The sequence below is a fragment of the Magallana gigas genome, chromosome 1, assembly GCF_963853765.1.
Source record: "Magallana gigas chromosome 1, xbMagGiga1.1, whole genome shotgun sequence".
NCBI lineage: Eukaryota > Metazoa > Mollusca > Bivalvia > Ostreida > Ostreidae > Magallana > Magallana gigas.
The window spans coordinates 21,509,233-21,532,085 of record NC_088853.1 but is presented as its reverse complement, the minus strand read 5'-3'; the positions used below and the strand labels follow the sequence as shown (position 1 = coordinate 21,532,085).

General features: G+C 30.9%; 2 protein-coding genes and 1 long non-coding RNA gene across 4 annotated transcripts in view; all 3 read right to left on the bottom strand.

The window, feature by feature from the left end:
• LOC136276478 (uncharacterized) overlaps positions 1-22,853 on the bottom strand; it is a 175,203-nt gene that overhangs the window by 36,782 nt on the left and 115,568 nt on the right. The gene's annotated exons all lie outside the window — the stretch shown is intronic.
• On the bottom strand, positions 256-7,347 carry LOC117687814 (uncharacterized). The gene is made up of 10 exons (XM_034465019.2): positions 6,979-7,347; positions 5,769-6,002; positions 5,363-5,623; positions 4,356-4,622; positions 3,904-4,197; positions 3,151-3,450; positions 2,462-2,758; positions 1,610-1,729; positions 1,100-1,288; positions 256-929 (listed from the first exon to the last, which is right to left on the bottom strand). The coding sequence occupies exons 1-10, from the start codon at positions 7,034-7,036 to the stop codon at positions 754-756; spliced, it is 2,196 nt and encodes a 731-aa protein (XP_034320910.1). The 5' UTR covers positions 7,037-7,347; the 3' UTR covers positions 256-753.
• Positions 11,235-21,197, bottom strand: LOC117687838 (D-beta-hydroxybutyrate dehydrogenase-like). 2 transcript variants are annotated; one of them, XM_066088511.1, is made up of 9 exons: positions 20,642-21,193; positions 17,849-18,045; positions 17,528-17,643; positions 17,215-17,337; positions 16,691-16,794; positions 15,748-15,820; positions 13,311-13,372; positions 13,040-13,090; positions 11,235-11,435 (listed from the first exon to the last, which is right to left on the bottom strand). In XM_066088511.1, the coding sequence occupies exons 4-9, from the start codon at positions 17,306-17,308 to the stop codon at positions 11,343-11,345; spliced, it is 477 nt and encodes a 158-aa protein (XP_065944583.1). In that variant the 5' UTR covers positions 17,309-17,337; positions 17,528-17,643; positions 17,849-18,045; positions 20,642-21,193; the 3' UTR covers positions 11,235-11,342. The 2 variants fall into 2 exon arrangements, with proteins under 2 accessions (XP_065944583.1, XP_065944585.1); XM_066088513.1 differs by lacking the exon at positions 13,040-13,090 and having other exon boundaries at positions 20,642-21,197.

The window sequence follows — 22,853 nt, the reverse complement described above, 5'->3', positions numbered from 1 at the left end:
AGCATTCAAATCTAAAGCGCAAGTAGCAGGTATATAAAATACAAGTTGAAATATGAGCCAAATCTTACAATGCATAAAATGAATCTGCTTGTGCCAGTTATCCAACTCAGATGCCTTTAAACGTGACTGGGGAAAAATACCCCTCAATATTTGTTGCGTTACGTTTTTATTTACAAAGGTCCAGTTAATTGTACCTGTTAGATTCATTATTGATATACCTGACTAAAACCGTACATTGTGACTGTTTAACGGTGTCTCACATATATATCTAAACATTAATATTTCGACGAGAATATATATACACACTGAATATTTATTTCTGTATGCCGTCGGTCCGATAACATATCTGGTTGTGAAAAAAACACACATCCCATTGCATTAACGTGCGGTATTAAAAACATCTGCATGAACGGATATAGGACAAACAATATGTATAAGTACAAATTAACATTCAATAGAAAAATGTGTGAAAATTTTAATTATCATTCAATGGCTAAAATGTGGGACGTTAAATGTACACCGTCCAAACAAAACACCGTGACCAGTTTTTTGTATGTAATAAAAACTCGGCGAATACATTTCACAATTGTATGGCATAGAGGTAAACAAAAACAAAAAAACAGAAACAAAACAAAACAAAAAACAAACAAACAAATATTCGTGTTCTTCTTTTGTTTTCGCACAAAGTACCTACCTACTTCCATCTTTTATTTTAATCGAAAATCGTACGTAGAAAATTCATCTAATGTTCGTCTAGGTGGTTGGAAGTTTTTCATATTCACCTTTTTCTTTACAACTGCTGGATGTCTCTGTAACGCAGTAATAGATGCGACCCTCAAGCTCGTATGTGCATGTCTCTGCTTCTGATGTATTCTCACTAAAAGAGGATTCGTCTTGCGAGTGCTTTATTTCATCTCCTTTATGAAACACTATCGAGAAAGTAGAAAAAAAACAGTCTTAATATTTTAAACAAATCAGCACAAATATTTTGAGTAATTTTGACAGCTTCCTAAACTATAAGCACTTTTTTGCTCGTTTTTATCACAATATTAACAATATAATAATCACCAAATTAAAAAAAAAAACATGTATATGTTACCGGAAAGATATGATCTATCGTCAAGAGTGTCAATGGGTTCGTAGTCGCCCTCAATAACTCCACGACCGGGGATCGGTGAATATCTCTGAAAGGATTGTGTCCCGTTTTGCATTGGTCCTGTCTCCAGTTCCGATGAAATAATAGACGTCTTCCGATTGTGATGTCCTTGTCTCCTTTTGTATTTCCTTCCTTTATTTTGACAATTTTGATCATTGAAAGTTCAATTTTAGATAGATAGATAGATAGATAGATAGATAGATAGATAGATAGATAGATAGATAGATAGATAGATAAATGAATGGCTGTATGAATATGTAACCATTATTTTTTACTTAATTATTTTCAAAGCTATGATATGGAAAACATTGCAGTAATATTCAATATAGCATGTAACTTTCATTATAGGTAATTCTTAAAGCACAATATTATTTTAAATGCATCCTATAAACATTTTTTTTTATTTTTGCTTCGATGTTCAATGAAGTCTAAGATTGCAATATTTTTTTTTACCGATGTAGCAGAGAGTAGATATGAAGCAGAACAATAATATGGTTCCTCCAAGAGCAAAGGTAACAAGTGTCAACAACGGCAAAGTCGATAAGTACGCCATTAAACCGGAACTTGTAGACTCTAGAATAGAAAACATTATCATAATATAGCATTAAGTCCTTTATAAAACATCAAAATAATATAAAGCAATGCGTCTGATAAAAAAACGGTCTGGAATGTTTATGACATATCAATTTATTAAATTCAGTCAAAAATATAGCATTTTTAAGTGGACGTCTCGTTGTTTTTAAAATTAAACAAGTTTATTTCCTGTTTTCATAATTGTATATGTCGACATCTAAATTGGGCACTTAAAATTATGTTCAATATCAAAATAAAATGTACTTGACCGTTTATTTCTATTTGTTTATATCCTATATTTATTGTTATTATGTAATCATTGAAAAGTAATTGTAAAATATGTGTTAAGAGGCATTTTTTATTCAATTATAAAAGTTATGGATATCCTAACAAGTATAAGCTTGAAACCCAGAAAATACAAGAATCGTTTTCCATCATATGCTTTCATATCCATTATTTTGTGATATGCCAAAGAAGACAAGGGTGATTTGTTATTTTTTACTTTTTATTTTTTATTGGAAGCAGATGCTGTATAATTTTTTTCTACCAAGTGTTACCATTGTATAATTTCTATACTTTTGGCATTTTTTAATACATGCTATTTTTCAACACAATCTGTTTTAAGTTTTATATTTGCAAAAAACATAGTAGAGTAGACTCATGGAGAATTTGGGAAATGCAATATAAAGAGAATAGTATAAATATATATAGATATATATATCTTAAGTTTACCTTTGTTTTCTATTATAATAGTTTGAATTTCTTCCCCTTCGACAAAGAGTTTATAATATCCAAAAGAGGATTCATTAATGATATGAATCTCAGTGTGAATCCAAAACTGGTATGGTTTATCCCCTTGGCTAATTGTTGAGGCAGTGCCAAGTTTAAATTGTTCCCCCCTGGGTCCAAACCAAGTGGCGTCTTTTGGCTTTGGGTACGAGATCAGCGGAGCTTTTAAAACAACATACCCGTCGATGTTTTCTTGATAATGCAGAGGAAACGATTTATTCACGTCTAACCTTGGAGAGCCTTGAAAAAATAATTCCTCAAAAAATAAAACTGTTTAAGTTACGGTCAAAATGCAATTACAAATTGTCAAGTTATATGAAAGATACCGAGCACACATTGTTTGAAAACGTTTGTTTTAGAAGTACAGGATATATTTAAAGCAATTCCTTTCTTTCTTTTGTTCTCTCTTTTTTCCCTTTCTTTCTGATTCGTTATAAACATTAATTATAAGCAATATCTAGTGTATTTTGATACTAATATTGATCATCTATTCAGTGTTTAACATATAATCAAAACAAAGCCATTGCTTATGTTTACATGCATCTTGCTTAGAATTTTACGACTTTGCTATGCATAAAACGGGGATAACGATTTTGTATGCCAAACTGCCAAGAAGATGAATTATTACTTACATTCTACGAACAGATGAATTGAACTTGAGGTATGATTGAGTTTGTCATTATAAGCATCACAAGTATACTCTTTCGTGTGTTCACACTTCAGTTTATGATAACTATACACAGATTCAGCTTTTTTCACTGGTAACCATGAAATGTCTCCTTTTTCATCATTACCGGTTATATAAACCTTTGGCTTTGGATTGCCTGCACACGAACATTGAATTACAGCAGACGCTCCTTCCTTGGCTTGTATGATATTTTCTGTGATTATGTTCCCGTTTATAATTCCGAGAATGGTTGGTTCAGCAAGATCTTTAAGTAAAATCAAATGCTTCATTGATTCAGATAAAATTGAGATATATTTAATTATTTTGTTTAAAATATTTATCACAAAGTTTTGGTTTGATGGAAGTTTTCCAGGTCACAAAGTTTTTAATTAAACGATGGATGTAAGGAATCTGGTTTGTGTCAAATAACAATACAATGTATACATGAAAAAAGAAAACGTTTCTTATGGCTATTATTTTTGTTAAATTATCGTATTTGTCTTATTTAACACAGTAACAATATTTTACCAATTCACTCCAATATTTGACTTTTAAAATGAGGTCAAATTATCTAAGATACAACCGTAACGTCAGGCGGATTGATATGTTTTTGACGTTAATCTAACATGACGTAGGCAACATGCTTTATACGATATAAGATATTTGTTAGCCAATCAGAAAGCACGTTACAACCGAAATTGAATTATAACACTCTTACATTGCACATCTATGTTAATTTCCGTTGAGACTGTATTTGAACCACGATTGTTTTTGTAATCACCAATTGCCACACACTGGTATTTCAGAGGTTCCGTGCTATTAACAGTCTGTCTTGGTAAATTTGCTGTTGTTATAACTTCGTCGATTGTCCCGTCCAAATCCACTTTTCTCCATTGGAATGTACAAGGCGGATTGCAGTCTGCCATGCAGGATACAGGTCCAAAGCTTGCACCATTATGCAACTTTACACTTGTGTTGAAATCGGGAGTCATCGTCACAGCTTCCGGACCATCTGTATACATTAATAATGTACAAGATTTTAAATGAAATAAACCAATGTTTAAAAAAACAAATGATTTATGGAGTAAAAGTGAGTTTCAAGAATATACGTTTTTGGCATTTGATTAATGACTTTTTGTCCTGGTGTTGGTACATAAATTATTTACTTACACAGAGGTTGAATGTAAGCAAAGTCACTTTTTGATGTCAACTGTTCTCTAGCCTGGCATTGGACATACGTATAGGAAGTTACGTTCATGGTCAGTGTCTGGCTATTAGACTGGACGACTGTATTGTTCACCATCCACGTATAAACGATGGCGGGAAAATGTTTAAAGTAAAGTGGCCTTGACCGCGACATGCTGTGACATTTGAGTATTGTTGATTGACCAATAGGTACATCTCGTATTCCTGTGATTTTTGGATTTTCTGGCAAAGCTGAAAATTAAACTGCAATCAATGTAAATGTTGAAACGAAAATAAGATTTAAAAAAAAATGAGTATTGTATACACAGGCCAAAATAATCATAAATTCAATCCAAGTATTGTAGAATAATTTCAAAGCAAAAAACAAAGTGTTCACTAATTGTTCAAAAATATGTTAAATGTTATAATAGTTTCATTAATATTAGCTGTCAATGTACGTCCTGGTTCTAGTTAAAAGATTGGTTTGAAAAATATGTATATTCCCGACAAATTATCATAGAAGAACATTTTAGGTATTGCACTTCAGGGCACCTTTCATTTCCCGGATGCGCTGGATTTCACAGCAATTCGTGTATAAAAATATGTTTAGTTTTACTTAATGATTTACAGACAGAAATATAGACATAAATAAGGACTGAGAATAATGATGGTTACTTTTTTCCAAACATATATCTGGAATTTAATCTTAAAACCCGCCAGTTATTTTTTGTCTCCATGCAATTTGAGCCTTTCACTCTTTTCCCCAACTTTTGTTGACCCCCCCCCCCCCCTTTTAATGTGCTTGCATGACTAAAAAAATGAAAGTTGAAATTGTTGACATTTTTTTTTTACTTTGCCAACACATATCGGAGTAGGTATACTTTTATTAAACACAAATATTTTCATATAAAATAATATAGGCACCTGTGCTTAATCTTTTATATATGTAATAGGATACAGTAAAAACATAGTAAAAAGTTTATCATTATTACCATTGACTACAAGCACGACTCCATGGTTTGTTCTAAAAGATTGAACATCGTATCCTAATGCATAGTAGCCCGCATCAGTCGCTGAAACATTTGATAAGACAAATGTAAACAACCCGGATGAGGTTGCTAAATCTTCTGCAGACACAGCGTAACGAGGTATGATAGCACCAGAATCTGTCAGCTGACACAACGTTTTAGCTTTGGTTGGAATTGGTATGTACAGCGTCACGTTGCTTCCTCCTGTCACTTCTAACACTGATTCTGAATTTTAAAAAAATCAAAATGGTGTCTTTGGTATACTTATTTCTGATATAAATGATAATTTTACAATGTCATTTTTCAGGTTAAGCTGATAGAGGTATTTTCAATAACGAAGAACAATGACATGAAAACATAGCGCACTTACGATGAAATGTCATTCTACTTTCGACGTATGTAGAGCGAATCGTGGCACGAACAAGAACCTCGACAATATTGTAGTTAAGGATATCCTTAAGGACAATTTTATTATCATAAACTCTCGTGAATCCTAAGTGACGTCCGTCACACGTCACGCTTACGTCATGGTATTTGGATTCATGTGACCATGTGAACATCATATCTCCATTCATAAAATGGGATTTTATCTCAAATGATTCTCCTGTAAAAGTTTTAAATTGAATTTAATTTGTATTTTGTTGTTGGTTTTTAGTGGTGTTTTTCCATTATGTTGGAAACGATATTAAAAAAACATATTTTTTTTCCATTATTTGATACGTTTACAAATGTATATATAAAATTGTATTTGGTAATTAAAAACATTTACAAAATTTTACTATTTTGAATTTAGGTCTTTTAAATCTAATAAAGATTAATGTCACCTTTGCAAAAAATATATACAATTTTTTAAAGAAATCATTAAAAAATAAGTTTGTTTTTCAATTAAACACTGGAACAAAAATAACTGAAATTATGATTATAAACTGAAGAACAAAAGACTGTAATGTAAAAATTTACCTAAAGAGAAGTTATGATAAACACGATCAATTGGAACAGGTTTAGTTCACACCGTTCATTAAAATAGTCTTACTAACTATATATTACATACATGTTTTATCAAATGACAAGAAGCTATTTAGATATTTAATTTTATAAGACTGAAACAGTCATTCTTTTAAAATGTTGATCTATCGCAGAGGGTATCAACAAAAACAATATGTAGCAAAGGGATTACTCTCATTGCCAAAATGAAATTGATGATATTGTTGTTAATGATAAAGACCAACACTAGCCTATGAATTCTATTGTTTTGTTAACCCAAGAAGTAAAACAAATCAAAACGATGTTTAAATAATATTCAAAACTACAGTATATAGCTTAGACTTCTTTGATTCAGTCGAAACTTGATTTATAAAGAAAAATAGTTTCAAAGTAGTTAACCTTTTAACAGAGCAATTTTATTTTCTTTGATAACTCAATATTTTCAACAAATTGAGAGAAGTTTTAAGAATATAAAAAAACTACCGTATAAGTATATGCATATTAGTTTGATTAAATGCAGTTGCAACTTGTTTTAATACATTTATGATTAAGAAGTATTTAACTTTTTAAAAAATATCAATAAATATTAAACTGACCTTTTGATCTTTCTAGTAGAACAAGTAATAGAAATATAAAAAACGATGTCGGTTTCATTTTTTCAAATATGTTGATGAACGCTGTAAATTCATTTTTTTTCCTCGTAACAAATTAACACGCCTACATTTGGCGGTTATTTTTAGTGATATAAAGTTCTCGGTCATTAAATACGAAACCTTTTATCGTTTATAGTAAAACAAGGAAGCACTTGCTAATTACTGACGCTTGACTGTAATACAATCCGACAAAAATAATCAGGAAATCACAATATTGTATGAAGAGCTCTTGAAATGATTGTAAAAATCAGTTATAGTTCAACTTTTATTGAAAATATATTATTAACACACACACACACATTTTCTCTCTCTCTCTCTCTCTCTCTCTCTCTCTCTCTCTCTCTCTCTCTCTGCGTGTCTCTCTCTCGCGCTCTTTCTCTCTCTCTGCCAATTGAATATCCTTAAAAATGAATCAAAAATGTGTTTTTAATTGATAATGTTTTATACATAACTTTTTTAACTATTATGTTCTGACAATTTTACTTACTGTTGCTTCCGCAGTTTCTAAATATTAATCATAAATTTTCCTTCATTAAGTATAGTAGGAATTTTAATTTTCTACCTGGTATAATAATGATTTTTTTTATTTTATGGTTTTAATCAGACCTACTGGGAAACAAACACTTTTTTTATTTTATTTCTTTTGTTGTGTTTTACTTTGTTTGGTTTAGTATTGAATAACATATTTTACATGAATGTACCGTTTACAGATATCACTACTGGCTCTAAAAAGTACTGAAAGTGCCATTTTTTACTGATAGTTTCTGATATTTACTGATATTGTACTGTTAGTGCTGATAATTGCTGATATTTACTGATAATTTTACTGCTGTTACTGATAATTGCTGTTGGTTCTGATATTTACTGATATTTACTGATGCTTTTGCTGTGAGCTCTGATAATTACTGATATTTACTGAGATTTACTGTTGGTACTGAAAATTGCTGATAATTACTGAGAATTACAGCCAGGGGATTTTTAAGAGATTAATTTTAATTACTGTAACATGCAAATTATATTTATTTAAAATTATCGGTAAACAAATACCGGGCATTTTTTAAAAAGAAATATGTAAGATCTAACTAAAGTTTTATCAACAGTAACTTCTTTTTTACAACCACAAAAATTAGATTTGATTATTCTTCTTATAATCTGCTTATTTATTTCAATGCATATTTTTTCTGTTTGTTCTTGTTCGAAGTTTTATTTTAGCTGATTAACACAATTCAGCACATAAATAAATGAATGTAGAAATTGCAGAATTGCTATATATCCCATCCCCGTGCGCCAATCCACTCGATACTACAGTGTTACATTGTATATATAGAACAATCCATAGTAAAAAAAAAAATATAAAGATTTTAACCACTTTATGTAACTGATAAACATCTATTTAATGATTCTAAATTTTGAGCGATCAACTCTTTAATTGAACCGTGTTAAATATTTATAATTATAAACTTAAGATGTTTTTATCCCGGCCATAATCACTAATTTTGTTTTCAAAATAAAATCAAACAGTTTTGTTTCACATTGTATTTCACGGCCATTTAAATTTGTTTATTCTGAGGCTGCAAGACATATACACAGGTGGTCAATTTTCACACCTTGCCACGGTCACTCTGTCGTGTATATAATCTGAGCGCTGTCTGTTAGTTCTGAGGGTTTTCTTGATCCCAGACATACAAAAGAATCTTTTCAGCGACTGCCAGACAAATACACAGGTGGTCAATTTTCACACCTTGCCATGGTCACCCTGTCGTGTGTATTATAATAGTCTGAGTGCTCTCTGTTAGTTCTGAGGTTTTTCTTCATCCCAGACATACAAAATATTTTATTTCTGCTTGCTTTTAGGCGTGGAGATTAAATATCTAAGCGTTCATAGATTACGGAAAATCAGTCAAATTGTGTGTCTTATTTTCAAAATTATATAGCCGCTGGTCATATAACCGCATACAAGTGCATGAATAAAGTATTAATGAGAGAAAGAGAGAGAGAGAGAGAGAGAGAGAGAGAGAGAGAGAGAGAGAGAGAGAGAGAGAGAGAGAGAGGTTTTCAATCAAATCGCTGTTGCAATCGGTGGTTATGATACTGTAATGGGACATAATCATGCTTATGCCTTTCTGCATTGACGCCTCAAAATACGTTATTAATAGATTATCTGAGAGAGAGAGAGAGAGAGAGAGAGAGAGAGAGAGAGAGAGAAAGAGAATTAAAGGATGATAAGCCGAAACACTTTTTCACAATATTAAGCTGGTGTTCTTTGTAGACTTAGAAAAGTTTACACTCGAAATCTGTGTTTGAAATGGCGGTTGTGATGCTGAAATAGAACTTGATCGTGCTAATGCCGTTATGCCATTTTGACTCGGAAACTCAAATTTTAGGACTATATAATATATGCGAGCAAGAGAGAGAGAGAGAGAGAGAGAGAGAGAGAGAGAGAGAGAGAGCGAGAGAGAGAGAGCAGGTGGGCAGATTTACAATAATAGAACTAGATCATGACAACATTACTTAGCCGTGCAACAGAAGATATACATGTATTACATAATGTATTAAAAGAGAAAGAGTGAAAGGTCGGACAATAAAAATTATCTTCGCCGATTGTTACCTATTTTGATTTCAGCAAATGGTAGGAGAGAGAGAGAAGAGAGAGAGAGAGAGAGAGAGAGAGAGAGAGAGAGAGAGAGAGAGAGAGAGAGAGAGAGAGAGAGAGAGAGAGAGAGAGAGAGATTGAGATTATTTATCCAACTTTTTTTAATCAATTGAATGCGGAACAAATAAGATGATGAATATGAAAATCATTCTAATACGTTATTCATATTGTTGTCAATAAAAATAATACTTTTCTCTTTGAATAAATATTCTCAAGATCACGGATTCCTGTATACGGATATTACGTAATGTCATACACAAGGTGCCAGACTGACAATTTACAAGGTTGAATTGCGACATTCAAACCTCTTGATCTGCTGAAAGTATGTTTACTATACATAGATACTGCCTCGCTAATCTTTCTGTGAAGTAAAACATCAAAGACATTATAAAGTCCTGACCGGGTATCTCTCTATTTTGAAAAGAAAAATAATCATGTTAAGAATTATGGGGTTTTTCATTGTTGAAAAAAAAATGTCCACCGCATTTAGAAATTAAAGGTTTTGTGGAGTCTGCCTTAAGTTTAAGTACCAATTTTTGACCGGCTTTCTAATATTGTCTAAAATGTGATCTGTGAGTTTCCGAAGTTCAAAAGAAGCTAAATATCAAATAAATAAAACTTAAGAATATATAATTTAATAAATTGTGTTAAATCTGAAATATGTGTTATTTAATAATTAAAAGACAATGTTTTGGGCCTTAAAATATTCTCAGTAATTATTAGTAATTTTCAGTACTAACAGTAAATCTCAGTAAATATCAGTAATTATCAGAGCTCACAGCAAAAGCATCAGTAAATATCAGTAAATATCAGAACCAACAGCAATTATCAGTAACAGCAGTAAAATTATCAGTAAATATCAGCAATTATCAGCACTAACAGTACAATATCAGTAAATGTCAGAAATTATCAGTAAAAAATGGCACTTTCAGTACTTTTTAGAGCCAGCAGTGTATTAAAGGCGTAAATTGAAGAAAAAATTAGACTGGGAAAGATTAAGTCAATAGCACTTAGCCCAGAATGATCCTGCCATAAAAAATGAAAATAGACTTATAGATAAGTAAATTGAAACGGTATAGCAACGGTTTCTGATTCAGTCACCTTGCATGACTTTAAGTATGTTGCATTCAGTTGACAAAACAGTACAGTTTTATTTTATTAACGGTTTATCACTTAATATAAAAACATGACTAAGATTTTATACAAGGTTTTCATTGAATACTAAAAGTATATTTTTAACGCAACATTTGATAATGAACATAAAATATAAATGATACGTGTATATGTGAGGAATATTTTTTTTCTAGAACGAACGCGTTTTCCTCTGCATATTCAAGTATATATATTATGTACATGAGTACAATGAATTTCCTTCTTCCTTTACCGCTTTTATTAATTAATCATGTTATTAAAAGTAAACATATTTCAATTATACTTTAAATGGTAGCATCATTAAAACTTTCTTTTATAATTATTATTTAACCACCTAACTGGCCCTAGTAAACTGCTTTGTTGGAAGTGAAAGCCGAGATGTTTCCTTGGAAAATTAAGAGAACAGACAGTTTTTATTTGACACATTCGTAAATCATAACAATAAAGATGTGTTTGGATTATAATGGAAGTATCTTTGACAAACATTTTTTTTTTTTAGATTTTATGATGTTGTGTAGCCCCCATCCACAGGTATCGCTGTGCCTGTTATATTGTTTCCAGCAGGGGAGCAAAGGAATACAACCAAATCAGCTATCTACAATGCATAAAAAATCGATTTGGTTTGCTAAACATGTATGGTCTGCAACAAGTTGTCTTAACTTTTTAAATTGCACTAGTACTTGGTGATATATATATTATTATATATTAAGTCAAATAAAAGTGTTGTCCTTGAATAAATATAGATAGATATTATCTGCACGAATTGTACGTAGAAGGAATTTGATTGAAGTGATATTCAAAACATTTACAAATAAAACACAAATTCTTTCACGTTTGGGTATCATTTGCAATCATACAAAATGATATTTGCTTTAAGCTTTTGAATGTGGTAATTCACTTTATCTCATACGTGTGGTGTATATTACCCGTGTGATACACCTTTGCTATATCAAACGGGTGATGCTTTATCAAATACTTCCGGTCCGAACTATTTTTGACACAGCCCCTCGATTCAATGCTTCAGTGGCCTATTTTCGAAGATTTGCTAGTACTTTCAAAATAACTATATCTACTACAAAAATTAATATTAAATGGATTTTGTCAAAAATTTAGATTTAAATATGAAGGAAAACACATAACTGCGTAGCACAGGCGTCGGAACCGGGGAGGGAAGGGGGGCTTAGCACCCCCCCCCCCTTACCACTTCTTTGCAAAGCAATACATAACCGTAACCAAAAGACCCTTTTTTCTTGTTTGTCAAGATTTTATATATAAGTTTAGCCCCTTTCTAATATTCAATTTGCTTTGTGTAGTTTATAAAACTGCAATTTACGTTAACTATCAAGGAGTTCATCCTGACGACGCGATCGCGATGAAGGTCGTGTTCATCTACAAGAACTTACATGTACCGAAATAATGTTTATTAGACTTTTATTCCACCACCAGTAAGCATCCTTATTCACTATTTTCAATTTCGAATCATTAGGCTAGGCCTAGTTTTGTTTTATAAAACATCAATAACTGTTCCTCGTTCGAGTCAATTCAAACTAACGAGCATTCCCAACTTTGTGTATGTCAAAAAACTTGATTATTCAATTCTTCTGATCAGTATTTCTATTTAATCAAGTAAATAGGCTCTAAGAAAAATTATTTAGAGCTTAAAAATTATTTCGAGGTTTATTTCAGTGAACCTTTATATCAAAACAGTTAGATTTAAATCAGAAATGACGTACTAAATTGTATTGCGCAAGGTCACAATAACCGCATAACACAACGTTGCATCATCGTATTTGATCTTTGAAAAATTAATTCGGGTCATATAAGGGACTGTCTCAAAAGCTTCATAATATAAATCAAATTGTATGAGATAAATAGAACATCTATAATCGGGTGATTTTATATTTGCTTTATTCAACTCGTTGAAATGGTTATATTCGCTCGGCAAGCCTCGCAAATATATACACCATTTCAACTCGTTGGATAAAGCAAATATAAAATCACACAATATATATTATTAAGATATATTTCTTTTGGTAATAAACACAGTTTAAAAATGGCCACTACCACCCCGCTCTTATATATATATATATATATATATATATATATATATATATATATATATATATATATATATATATATATATATATATATATATATATATATATATATATATATATATATACATCGTATATTACTACCTGGCTAGCCTCTGTGAACCGTTTTGTAGGCAGACATTGTATATATTCCTCCTTAAAGAAATTTAATTTTATTGTAACATAAATTACCTACGTAACACACATTAAGAATAATTTAAATATAATATAAGTCAAAAATATTATTTCATCAATTCATCATTTTAATAGTCTCTGCTGGAAACGATCTCCAACTTACTAAGAAAAAACCCAAACAATATTCATGAAGAGGATTCATTTGATCATATCTGTCGGACATAAATAAGGCAATTCTTACTTTTATTTCGTCAAAGCTTTTGGTAGAAGTCTTCTGAAAATCTTTTATCATCTTCGTTACAACTAAAATAAAACCAATACACCTCCTCTAAGATTTTGTAAAACAATTCATATGGTGAAGATGTATGCTAGTATCGCCACAATATGTTTACTTATTAACTCTGCGCCTCTTATGATCATTGTGACGTTTCAGTAACTTTACGCCAACTTTTGCTGTATGACGTTATCCTTTTCCCCACAGCGCAGCGTCTAGAAAAAAACATGATTTTTTATGTGAAGTGTGTCGTGGGTATTTAACCTATTCAATCGAAATATAGGAGGTCCTTTTAGCTCGTAATTTTTGTGACCATGTAGATCTTGAATTTGAGTTAATAAAGTGTTTATTTGATAGGATTTGGATTTGTTCAATAGCTTGTTCATTTTTTTCCTAAACGGCACAGGTGATCCCAATTAAATTATGCGTGGGAAATGAAGTAATTCTTTCATTTCCTCATTTTTATTGCTCGTAGCGTTTAAGACCGTTCATTAGTAATAAAATGAAAGTGATTATTTCAGTTGTATTTATACTATATACTATATACATTTATTTTTTACTACGTGCATTTTTAAACATCTTAAAGTTAATGTGCAAATTATATTATTACAAATTAAATACATATAAATCAATTCGTCAACAATTAAGCGTGTCTTTGCATGTCGATCACATGCTCGATCAAACTCATGCTATGCACACGACAATAAAGGGTCACTTTCGGAACAATCATTATACTTATGCACATACACATATACTTAATGTATTTTTTAATACAGACGAATCAAAGTGCAAGAATCTGATTAAACAGGGTAAAACTTCAAAAAGAGAACCTCTACCCCGGAAAACAATGTTTTCCTCGAATTATACTCTTTCCCAGATAAATGTCTCCATCAACGCACGAACTGTCTATATACAACTTGCCCTTCACGATTGTGGAAACAAAGCCTTGAACGTTACGACCTTTAGTTTTCGACATTTACAAAAATGGATATATTTGCTTCATAGTCATGATAAAATTGTTTTTCCCTGTATTGTAAATATATTTCTTTAAAATTTTGAAGTCTTTTTTCTCATAATTAAATATAACACATAAACTGAGAAGTAAAAACGATTTAAATATATATATATCTATTTTTTACGCGAATTCTCTAGTGTCCACGGCAATTAATCGTTGTTTTTGTATTTTAAGTCTGCTTTGTAAACTAAGCTTATATAAAATTAGCTTTAAGTTAAGACCTTTAAGTCATAAAAATTCTACTTAACATTATTTTCCGTTTAAAATAAAGGCTAAATTTAAAAGGACTCAAAGGTTTTCCTGGAGCATTTCTGTTAACCAAATACCTTCGTTATCCTCATTTTTTAAATTACAGCGCTTGCAATAAATTACGCGCGAAATTGATTTTTAAAAATAATTGAGAATAAATGTGTTTCAAAAAAGGATGCGTGCAATTGAATATATGTACTTTATTATATCTATTTGTCGTTTTAAGTTCTGTGTCAGTAGTACCAACATCGTGTTTATACACTTAAGAGTCTTCAACAGAGTACCGTGAAAGATAAAACAAAAACAAAATATGTCCTATACTATACACTTATGACGATAAAGCATGGCATTTATAAAGCCCTTGTTCAATAAAATTGTGTCAAATAAATACAAGGATAAAATATCTCTGCAAATATGGTTCTCGTATAAATTATCTTAATTATCATTGTCGCAATCCACGGCCAATACATGTATGTACGATCCTCTCACCTTGAATGCGCACCATGGTTTAAGACAATTCTATAACAAGACAAAAAGACTGTTGGATTTCTTTCGCGTTAAAGTGTTCAATAAATAGATTTCATATATAATGATTTGATTTTTTTGTTTTAAATTTCCGGCAAGCCTGGTGTGACCCGCAATTTGCGACCTTACTGTATTTCATGCGGACATTTTACTAAGAGTGAAAAAATACGTACATATTTTGTGTATCCCAACTAATGAATTTTCAATCAACCAATAAATAATAAGGTAATTATTAGCTGTCAAATAAATTTAATCTTTAATAACATATAAAAATATTAATCTATAGTACTGCACTACTATAATAATTTCAATGTATAGTATCAAAGTATGTTTGGGGGGTTGTCGTTTAAAATGCTTACATTGGTTCCGTACGATATCGAGGCATTGTATGTATTTTAATCGTTTATATATTACAAAAAATAATACTCATTCTTTTCCTCGTTTAAATGCACGCGATGTAATATCTCATAAACATATTTATAAAACCAGATCTGCTATAGAACGAATTTTTTTATTTAGTTGTATAACGATATTTTCACAGTGCATATTTAACTTGTTAACCTATGGACATGGTGTTTTATTCATGCATAACTCTGACAGGAAATGAATACTTACGAGGAGTATTAACGGTTGAAGGACAAATGGCGTTACATGTTACACCGAATTCTGCTGACTCCAGAGCCACAGCCTGAAAATAAAAGAAAAAATATAGAATGATACTCAGTTAATAACTTACATGCAAAATGAGGGTAAAAAGTGAATAACAAGAGACTTAGTGGCAAAAGTAAGCAATTCAGTCACCCGTTTTTAGACGTTAAAATTCTTGAATAAGTTTAAGTTGGCTTTCAGCGTAGAGCTAAAGAGAAACTTATCTTCCACAAATCAGTTGTTGTGTAAAGAATATCAACAGAATTGATTCATAATTTTTATCTTTTATCTCCATTTCATAGATTACAGAATAGGTCGTTCGTATAACATTATTCTTTGGGTTCTCTGAATATAAGAATTTTCTCGATGAGAAGTTGAATTAAACAAATTTAAATGTTAAATGAACCGTTTAACGAAAGATCCAATATCTAAATAGAACATTAGAACTAATGAATAAAAAAGTCGCAATACAATTACAATCAATTATGTTAAAAAGTTATTGAATGCATTTGTGGATAAATGCTGAAGAAAGGCATATCTAATCCTTTTTGGTTACTTTCTTTCTAAATCTTTTTTATGACGAGTTGGATAGATTAATACTTGTTCATTGATTATTAAAAAATGGACATAATAATTTCAAAAATAAACACAGAAACAATTATTTATACTTGGTATTAAATCGAGGATATCAGCATTTTACTTAACATTGTCCGTAATAAAAATTTACCTTAATCACGGACAATATAAACTAAATTATGTACTTTAAAGAAAAAGCCACTGATTCAATATTATTTTTACGAGGCTAAGGGGAAAAACAACAAATAAAATGGTGTGTTTTTTAAATTTCTGTCAATGTTTGAATCATTAGTTTAAATTAATTTCATTAATATTGAGATTGAATCATCTTTACTCTCGTGAGGCCAACCAATCCTGTTTTTGAGGCCACGTAGCTTGACATTGAGGGCCGGGCCACAAGTCCACAGGTGGATGAAATATTTATTATTCTGCCCCAACCTAAAGAATGAATAGTAGATGGAAATATTAAAGCTGGCTTTAACCAGACAGAAATATGGTTAAGTATGTTTACCTGTAACATGCTACATGTGACATATTTTAAAATTACTTAACTCAAGTGGTAAATGACTAAAAAGATATACCTATTTTTTTCTTAAATTCTACATTTAAATGTTGACGTATAATGTAAATCAAGTTTTCTAAAAGAGAATTTAGAGCATAAGGCTTATAAAATCCGTTTTATTAGAGATCCATAGTTTGACAACTAAAAGGAGATAGTAAAGTCAGAAACTTCAGTCGCGTGTGCCTCTCATTTCCGTCGTACCATAATCAGCAAAAAAATCAATTGGTTATCAGCAATCACTTTAAAGAAAGGCAAATCTATTTAAGGCACTTTGTTATGAATATATTTTTTTCTACCTTTCTCTTTCATAGAACCGAAAAACTGCTTGATAACTAGAAACGGAGCAGTCAAATTGATTCCAATATCCTCATCCCAGTCCTCGGCTGTCATATCTTCTACTTTGTCAACCGTTAATCGGCCTTGAAAAGATACACAAAAGATAGATAGATAGATAGATAGATAGATAGATAGATGGATAGATGGATGGATGGATGGATGGATAGATAGATAGATAGATAGATAGATAGATAGATAGATAGATAGATAGATAGATAGATAGATAGATAGATAGATAGATAGATAGATAGATAGATAGATGGAAATACATACCAGCTACGTTAACTATAATGTCAACTTTACATGTAGGCTTTATTTCCAGAGAAACTTTTTTGACATCTTCTTTCTTTAAAAGGTCACATTCAAAGTAACTGATATCTTGTCTATTTCTGTGAAAAAGAAAATAAATGGCTTTTTATTAAAAAAAAAAATATGGAAGGTAAATCAAATTAAAAAGCTAATATAAAGTGACGATACATCGTCAAATGAATGTGATTTTTATCGTGTTTCTATTATTTCCTTAATTCTATGGTCGTCCATTTTAAGAAATACTCTTAAACAAAATGAATCATCACATTTTATTATATTTTTTACCCAGCTTTGATTTCATCAATGGACTTTTGAGCAATTTTCTGTTTCACTCTATACCAATAACGTCACATCCGGCATTCGCTAGGGTCTTGGCGATGGTTGATCCAATGGCTCCAGCGAACCCAGTCACGAGCGCTGTCTTCCCGTCGAGGGCCATTTCAACCACAAAGTTTTTGAAGGTGTAATTACAGCAAACTAAGCTGTAATTGTAATGATTTTATTTTGCTGTAAAAAATGTTCATGATGATAATATACATATACTTTTAACATTTTTTATACATAAGATTGAAAGGAATTATTAAATTTATCAACTGAAGTCAAATATTCTATACTTATTATAATATTACACATTTTGTGCATGACGACGGTAATGTTAGTTTAATTAAATTAGATTCTATAAATAAACTTTTTTTTACTATTGTTTACAAAATAAAATTAATCTTGCAATAAAAATTAGTATGGCAAGTATGGCATCTCATATTGCTTAATAACAACAAATTCATTAATTTGTGTAGACATCAATCCATATTATACACGAAAAACAATGTATTAGGCCAAAATTAAAAATATCTATGTTTCCCCTAACGCGACCGACCCAATGAAATCCCGCCGACTGAATTGTTTTTATTACCATATTGAATAGAGAAATATTTTTGGGAGTTGATTTTAATAAACTCTCCTATGCAGTTACTCAGACAAACCGAAAGCGAAACAGTGTTTGGACCTCAGCACAAATCATTGCTGCTGACAAGACTAAGTTCTTGAAAATAATTGATAAATTCGATGTAATGTATGCTAAAGCATTGTTTTTCAAGGAAACATATTTATAAATACCTTGAAAATAGTCAGATTTTAAATGGTACGAAAAATTCAAATATTTTTTGTAGTCGTATGTATTCCTACGCCAGAGTTCAATATGGTCTCTTTCAACTCGACGCTGGGCTGTCTCCGTAAATCCTTGTCGGAGATTTACGGTGTCAGCCGAGCGTTTGGTTGAACGAGACTAGAGTTCAATATTGCTTGGATCCATACAATTTTCGAGAAATATATCTATTACTGATTCATGGTTTGATTGAATTAATTTTATATTTAAATATTATTTAACATGATTCATATGGGGGTTTCTCGACATTCTAGTCGAAAAAGTCCAAAAATTCATATTATAAAAATGTGCGTAATTCAAATTAGAAACTACATTTACTTGTCATGCAAAATAACATATCGTTGATTTTAAAATAAATAAACATCGACAAAATCAACTCCCGTCAGTTCTTCAGTACTTTGATTATAGAAACCTAATTTAACCCAATCATCAACATGGGCGAAATACCTGGATAGCTTCGCCGGAATTTCCTCCGAAAGAGAAGTTGAAGTCACCCTGTATTCTGAGTTCACGATCGTGCAAATTAACCCCAAAGACATTAAAATGATAAACATTTCATTCAAAAGACGTTTCACAGCCCCAGTTAACCACTGTTGTGATTAATAATTTGCAAGTGTCTTATCTTCTAATGGGTTACAAAATAAAACGGTGAAGCAACTTGCCTACTGTGATGTAAAAATAACAACCGATGTTTATTACTGTTAGTGTTCATATAACAATAATTTGGTGACTTATAATTAGTTAATAGCTTTGCCAACTTAATACTAAAATAATCACAAAACCATCTGTCTACAGTTATCTTAAAAATTAAAGTGAGGTTGTAATTGGGTAATAGGGTTGGACTAATGGACTAAGTTTTTAAACCTTTAAGAAGTTGTTTTATTTTTTATAACTTCTTTTTGAGATTCTAATCCAATTTTAATTAAGGTTGAATCTGTGTATATTATAATTCCTGTAGATTATGTTGTATCAAATAATGACTGTCTCCCTGATTTCTCAAACTTCTTCCTCATAACTTTTCTGTAAGGGAGAAATAAGTCTCCCAAAAATTAGGTTTGTACTTGTGATATGAAAGACTCTTTATGATGTTAAAAATTTAAACAGTTTTCTAAATTTCATCAAATTTCAAATAGAGTTGGTTATGGTAATGACTATTATTTGTATTGGGTAAATTTACAAAAACCTTAATCATTTACATTTATTTTTTCCCCATGTATTATTTTTTCACATTTGTGTTAATATTTCTTTGTCTGTACACCTATTTCCTTATCAAAGAAGAATATTCTTTGCTAGTGTATAAACTTTTGTGTAAACTCGATATTGTAGAATCATTAAATATGACTTCACAAACATTTACATGTATTTCATTATCTTAAGTTTATCAAATATTATTGAATGTTCAAACATTATTGTTTTAATATACTTTTAGACATTTTATAAACCAAATTTTGAAAAACTAATTGATACTTTGAAGCATGTTCATCACATAAAATATGATATTTAAATATAGGTTAACATGTACATCAACTTACAAATGATAATGAATCTACTCGTGCACAACTAATCATTGAATGAAACATGTATAAATTTTAGACAATATCAAATTCTGAATTCGTTACTAATTTTTTTTACATTCCATTAGTACAAGTATAACAATTTATTTTACAACTGGTTTTGTAATTAATTAAAGAATTGATTGATTTTTTTTTCATTTTTAATTTATAATGTATGTTTCAATTGGCAGAAAAAAAAATCATTTACCTACCTACCGACCCAACTTCAAAATTAAGAGTCAGGTTAGGGGAAACATGGATATTTTTAATGATGGCCTTAAAGCCCCTTAATATATAAGTAACGAGTATTTAATGATATAGTAATAATAGTTAGCAGCAAGGTAACATAAGTTTGCTTACATGAAAACTCCTTGCCTTAGTTTCGTGTGGTCTAAAACACCGTCATCTGAATTCGACTAAACAGCAAATTGTTATGTAACATTATTTTATAGAACAGTGACGTCATTTAAATGTCCTTGTTCTGGTGTTATGTAATATCATGCAAACATTTCCCATTCTGAGATAACAACTTTTTAAAACATGTTTAAAGGATGCTCACTCCTCCTAGGCACCTGATCCTGCCTCTGGGGTTTTCCAGAGGTCCGTGATTGCTCTGCTCTGGACTATTGATTAAATAACGAATTGTCCACGGATTTTCTCCGTTTATCCCGATCATGATATTTTCCCCAAATTACGACATTTTTCCCGATAAATACAATTTTACCTATATGACATTGGGCGCACGGCAAATGTGATTTGTCTGCAGAGGATGCTCACTCCTCCTAGGCACCTGATCCTACCTCTATCTTTTTAGAGGTCCGTGTTGCTCTGCTTTGAATTTGTATTTCGTTTTATGGATTTTTGAGATGGTTGACAGTTTGTAATTGTCATAATCCATTATATTTCCAATTCTTGACTTTCACGTAAATGAACATGTAGTCTGCTGTAAATATTTGATATTTTTTATTAAAAAATTGGTATTTTTCCTTTTAACTTTGCTTTTTGACACCGTTCGTTATCACCCCATTTCTTTAAAACAAATGTCAGCGGGTTTTTCTTTACGTTTTCTGTTTAAGAAAACGATAAATGCCAAAGGGAAAGAAAATAATACCATATAAATAAAATATTTGTAAATGAATATCATGTCACTCTGCGAATATGATTTAACAATGCTATGATCTTGGGGTAAGATCCCAGGAGGATATCCTTACAAACAATTATAGCTATCGTTTATTTTAGAAAACATAATTATTCAAAAACTTTCCAGACATGCAAATCGCAGAAACACGATGCAAATGTCCTCATTTCTTGTATCAAGAGGTGCAGTAGCCGGTGATACTTATCTACTATTATGTAACTTTTAACCTTGCTTTCAATGACCCCTTAGCTTTAAGGAGTCATGTGTCTGCAAGATTGTGCATTATCTCCTGCTTTTCTCACGCAGTGGATATGCAGACCAAATAACTGAGACATTCGTGCACGAAACTAGAATAATAAAATGTCTATCAAGAAGCATATTTATTGACAAAGACAATATATGCAATTATATTCTTTTAATAAATGTTATTTTTTTTCTTTTCTTTCGATTCATAAGATTAAAAGAAATGATTAAATTTATCAAAACAAATGTTTTATATTTGAATATCATTTATATGTTCGCAATGTATCTGCGCAAATCGAATTGCTTTTGGCATCCTTAAATAAAAGTTTCTAAAACAGTGATTAAATATGTTCTATAACTCCTTACTACGAAATCATGGAATTTTTATAGTAAGACGGTTCTTGAAGTGTAAACAGGATAATAATTATGAGATAATGTTGCAAAACAATTCAATATAAACAATCATTTCTAATTTTGAGTCAAATATATTAACGTGTATTTATTTCATTGTATTGTACATTTATGAGATTTATGTATCTTAAATAAATGTCCAATCAAATGCTTTAAATAGCAGATGTTTTAGATTTCTGGAAATACTCGTTTGAAAGATACGACAACAGACAAACTTTACAATTACTTATCACAATCTAGTATTAAAGACAGTATAGTACATGCAATAACAATATCGCTGTGTTCTGCATGTGTTATGCCAACATAGCATTTACATTTTGATACAGACCCTGAAACGTGCTACTACACCAGTTGCACGGTTCGGTTCGTTACGCTTTGTGAACGGTACGGTTCGTTTTGTTAACGGTACGGTACGCTTTGTGAACGGTACGTTTCGTTTTGTGAAAGGTACTGCTCGTTTCTTGTACCAAACGGTACAGTTCGTTTTAGAGGTGTAGTAGCACGTTTCAGGGTTTGTATATATATAGTGTAGTCGCCTCAAGTCAATGAACTATTTACAAAAGGTATGTTTTCTAATTCGACAATACACTTGCACAACACGATACTTAATACTGTTGTTTTGTTTCAATTTATAAATTTGAACTAAATGATTAATCAGCTATTCTGAGGTCAAACAATATTAACATGTGTTGCAGAAAACAAACGTAAGCGATTGGTATAAGTTTATTAATCCTTTGGACATGGCTGGGTTGTATTGTGAATGTTCTTGCGCTAGCGCAT

What these genes read in the sequence shown, in the direction of transcription:
- LOC117687814 (XM_034465019.2), bottom strand. Translation starts at nt 7,036, where the DNA reads ATGAAACCGACATCGTTTTTTATATTTCTATTACTTGTTCTACTAGAA. An exon ending in AATTCATCTGTTCGTAGAAT is followed by an intron (nt 2,759 to 3,150) that starts GTAAGTAATAAT and finishes TATTTTTTCAAG; the next exon opens with GCTCTCCAAGGTTAGACGTG. An exon ending in ATCTACTCTCTGCTACATCG is followed by an intron (nt 1,289 to 1,609) that starts GTAAAAAAAAAT and finishes GTCAAAATAAAG; the next exon opens with GAAGGAAATACAAAAGGAGA.
- LOC117687838 (XM_066088511.1), bottom strand. Translation starts at nt 17,308, where the DNA reads ATGACAGCCGAGGACTGGGATGAGGATATTGGAATCAATTTGACTGCT. An exon ending in GATTGGTTGGCCTCACGAGA is followed by an intron (nt 15,821 to 16,690) that starts GTAAAGATGATT and finishes TTTTATTTTCAG; the next exon opens with GCTGTGGCTCTGGAGTCAGC. An exon ending in AAAGCTTTGACGAAATAAAA is followed by an intron (nt 13,091 to 13,310) that starts GTAAGAATTGCC and finishes AATTTCTTTAAG; the next exon opens with GAGGAATATATACAATGTCT.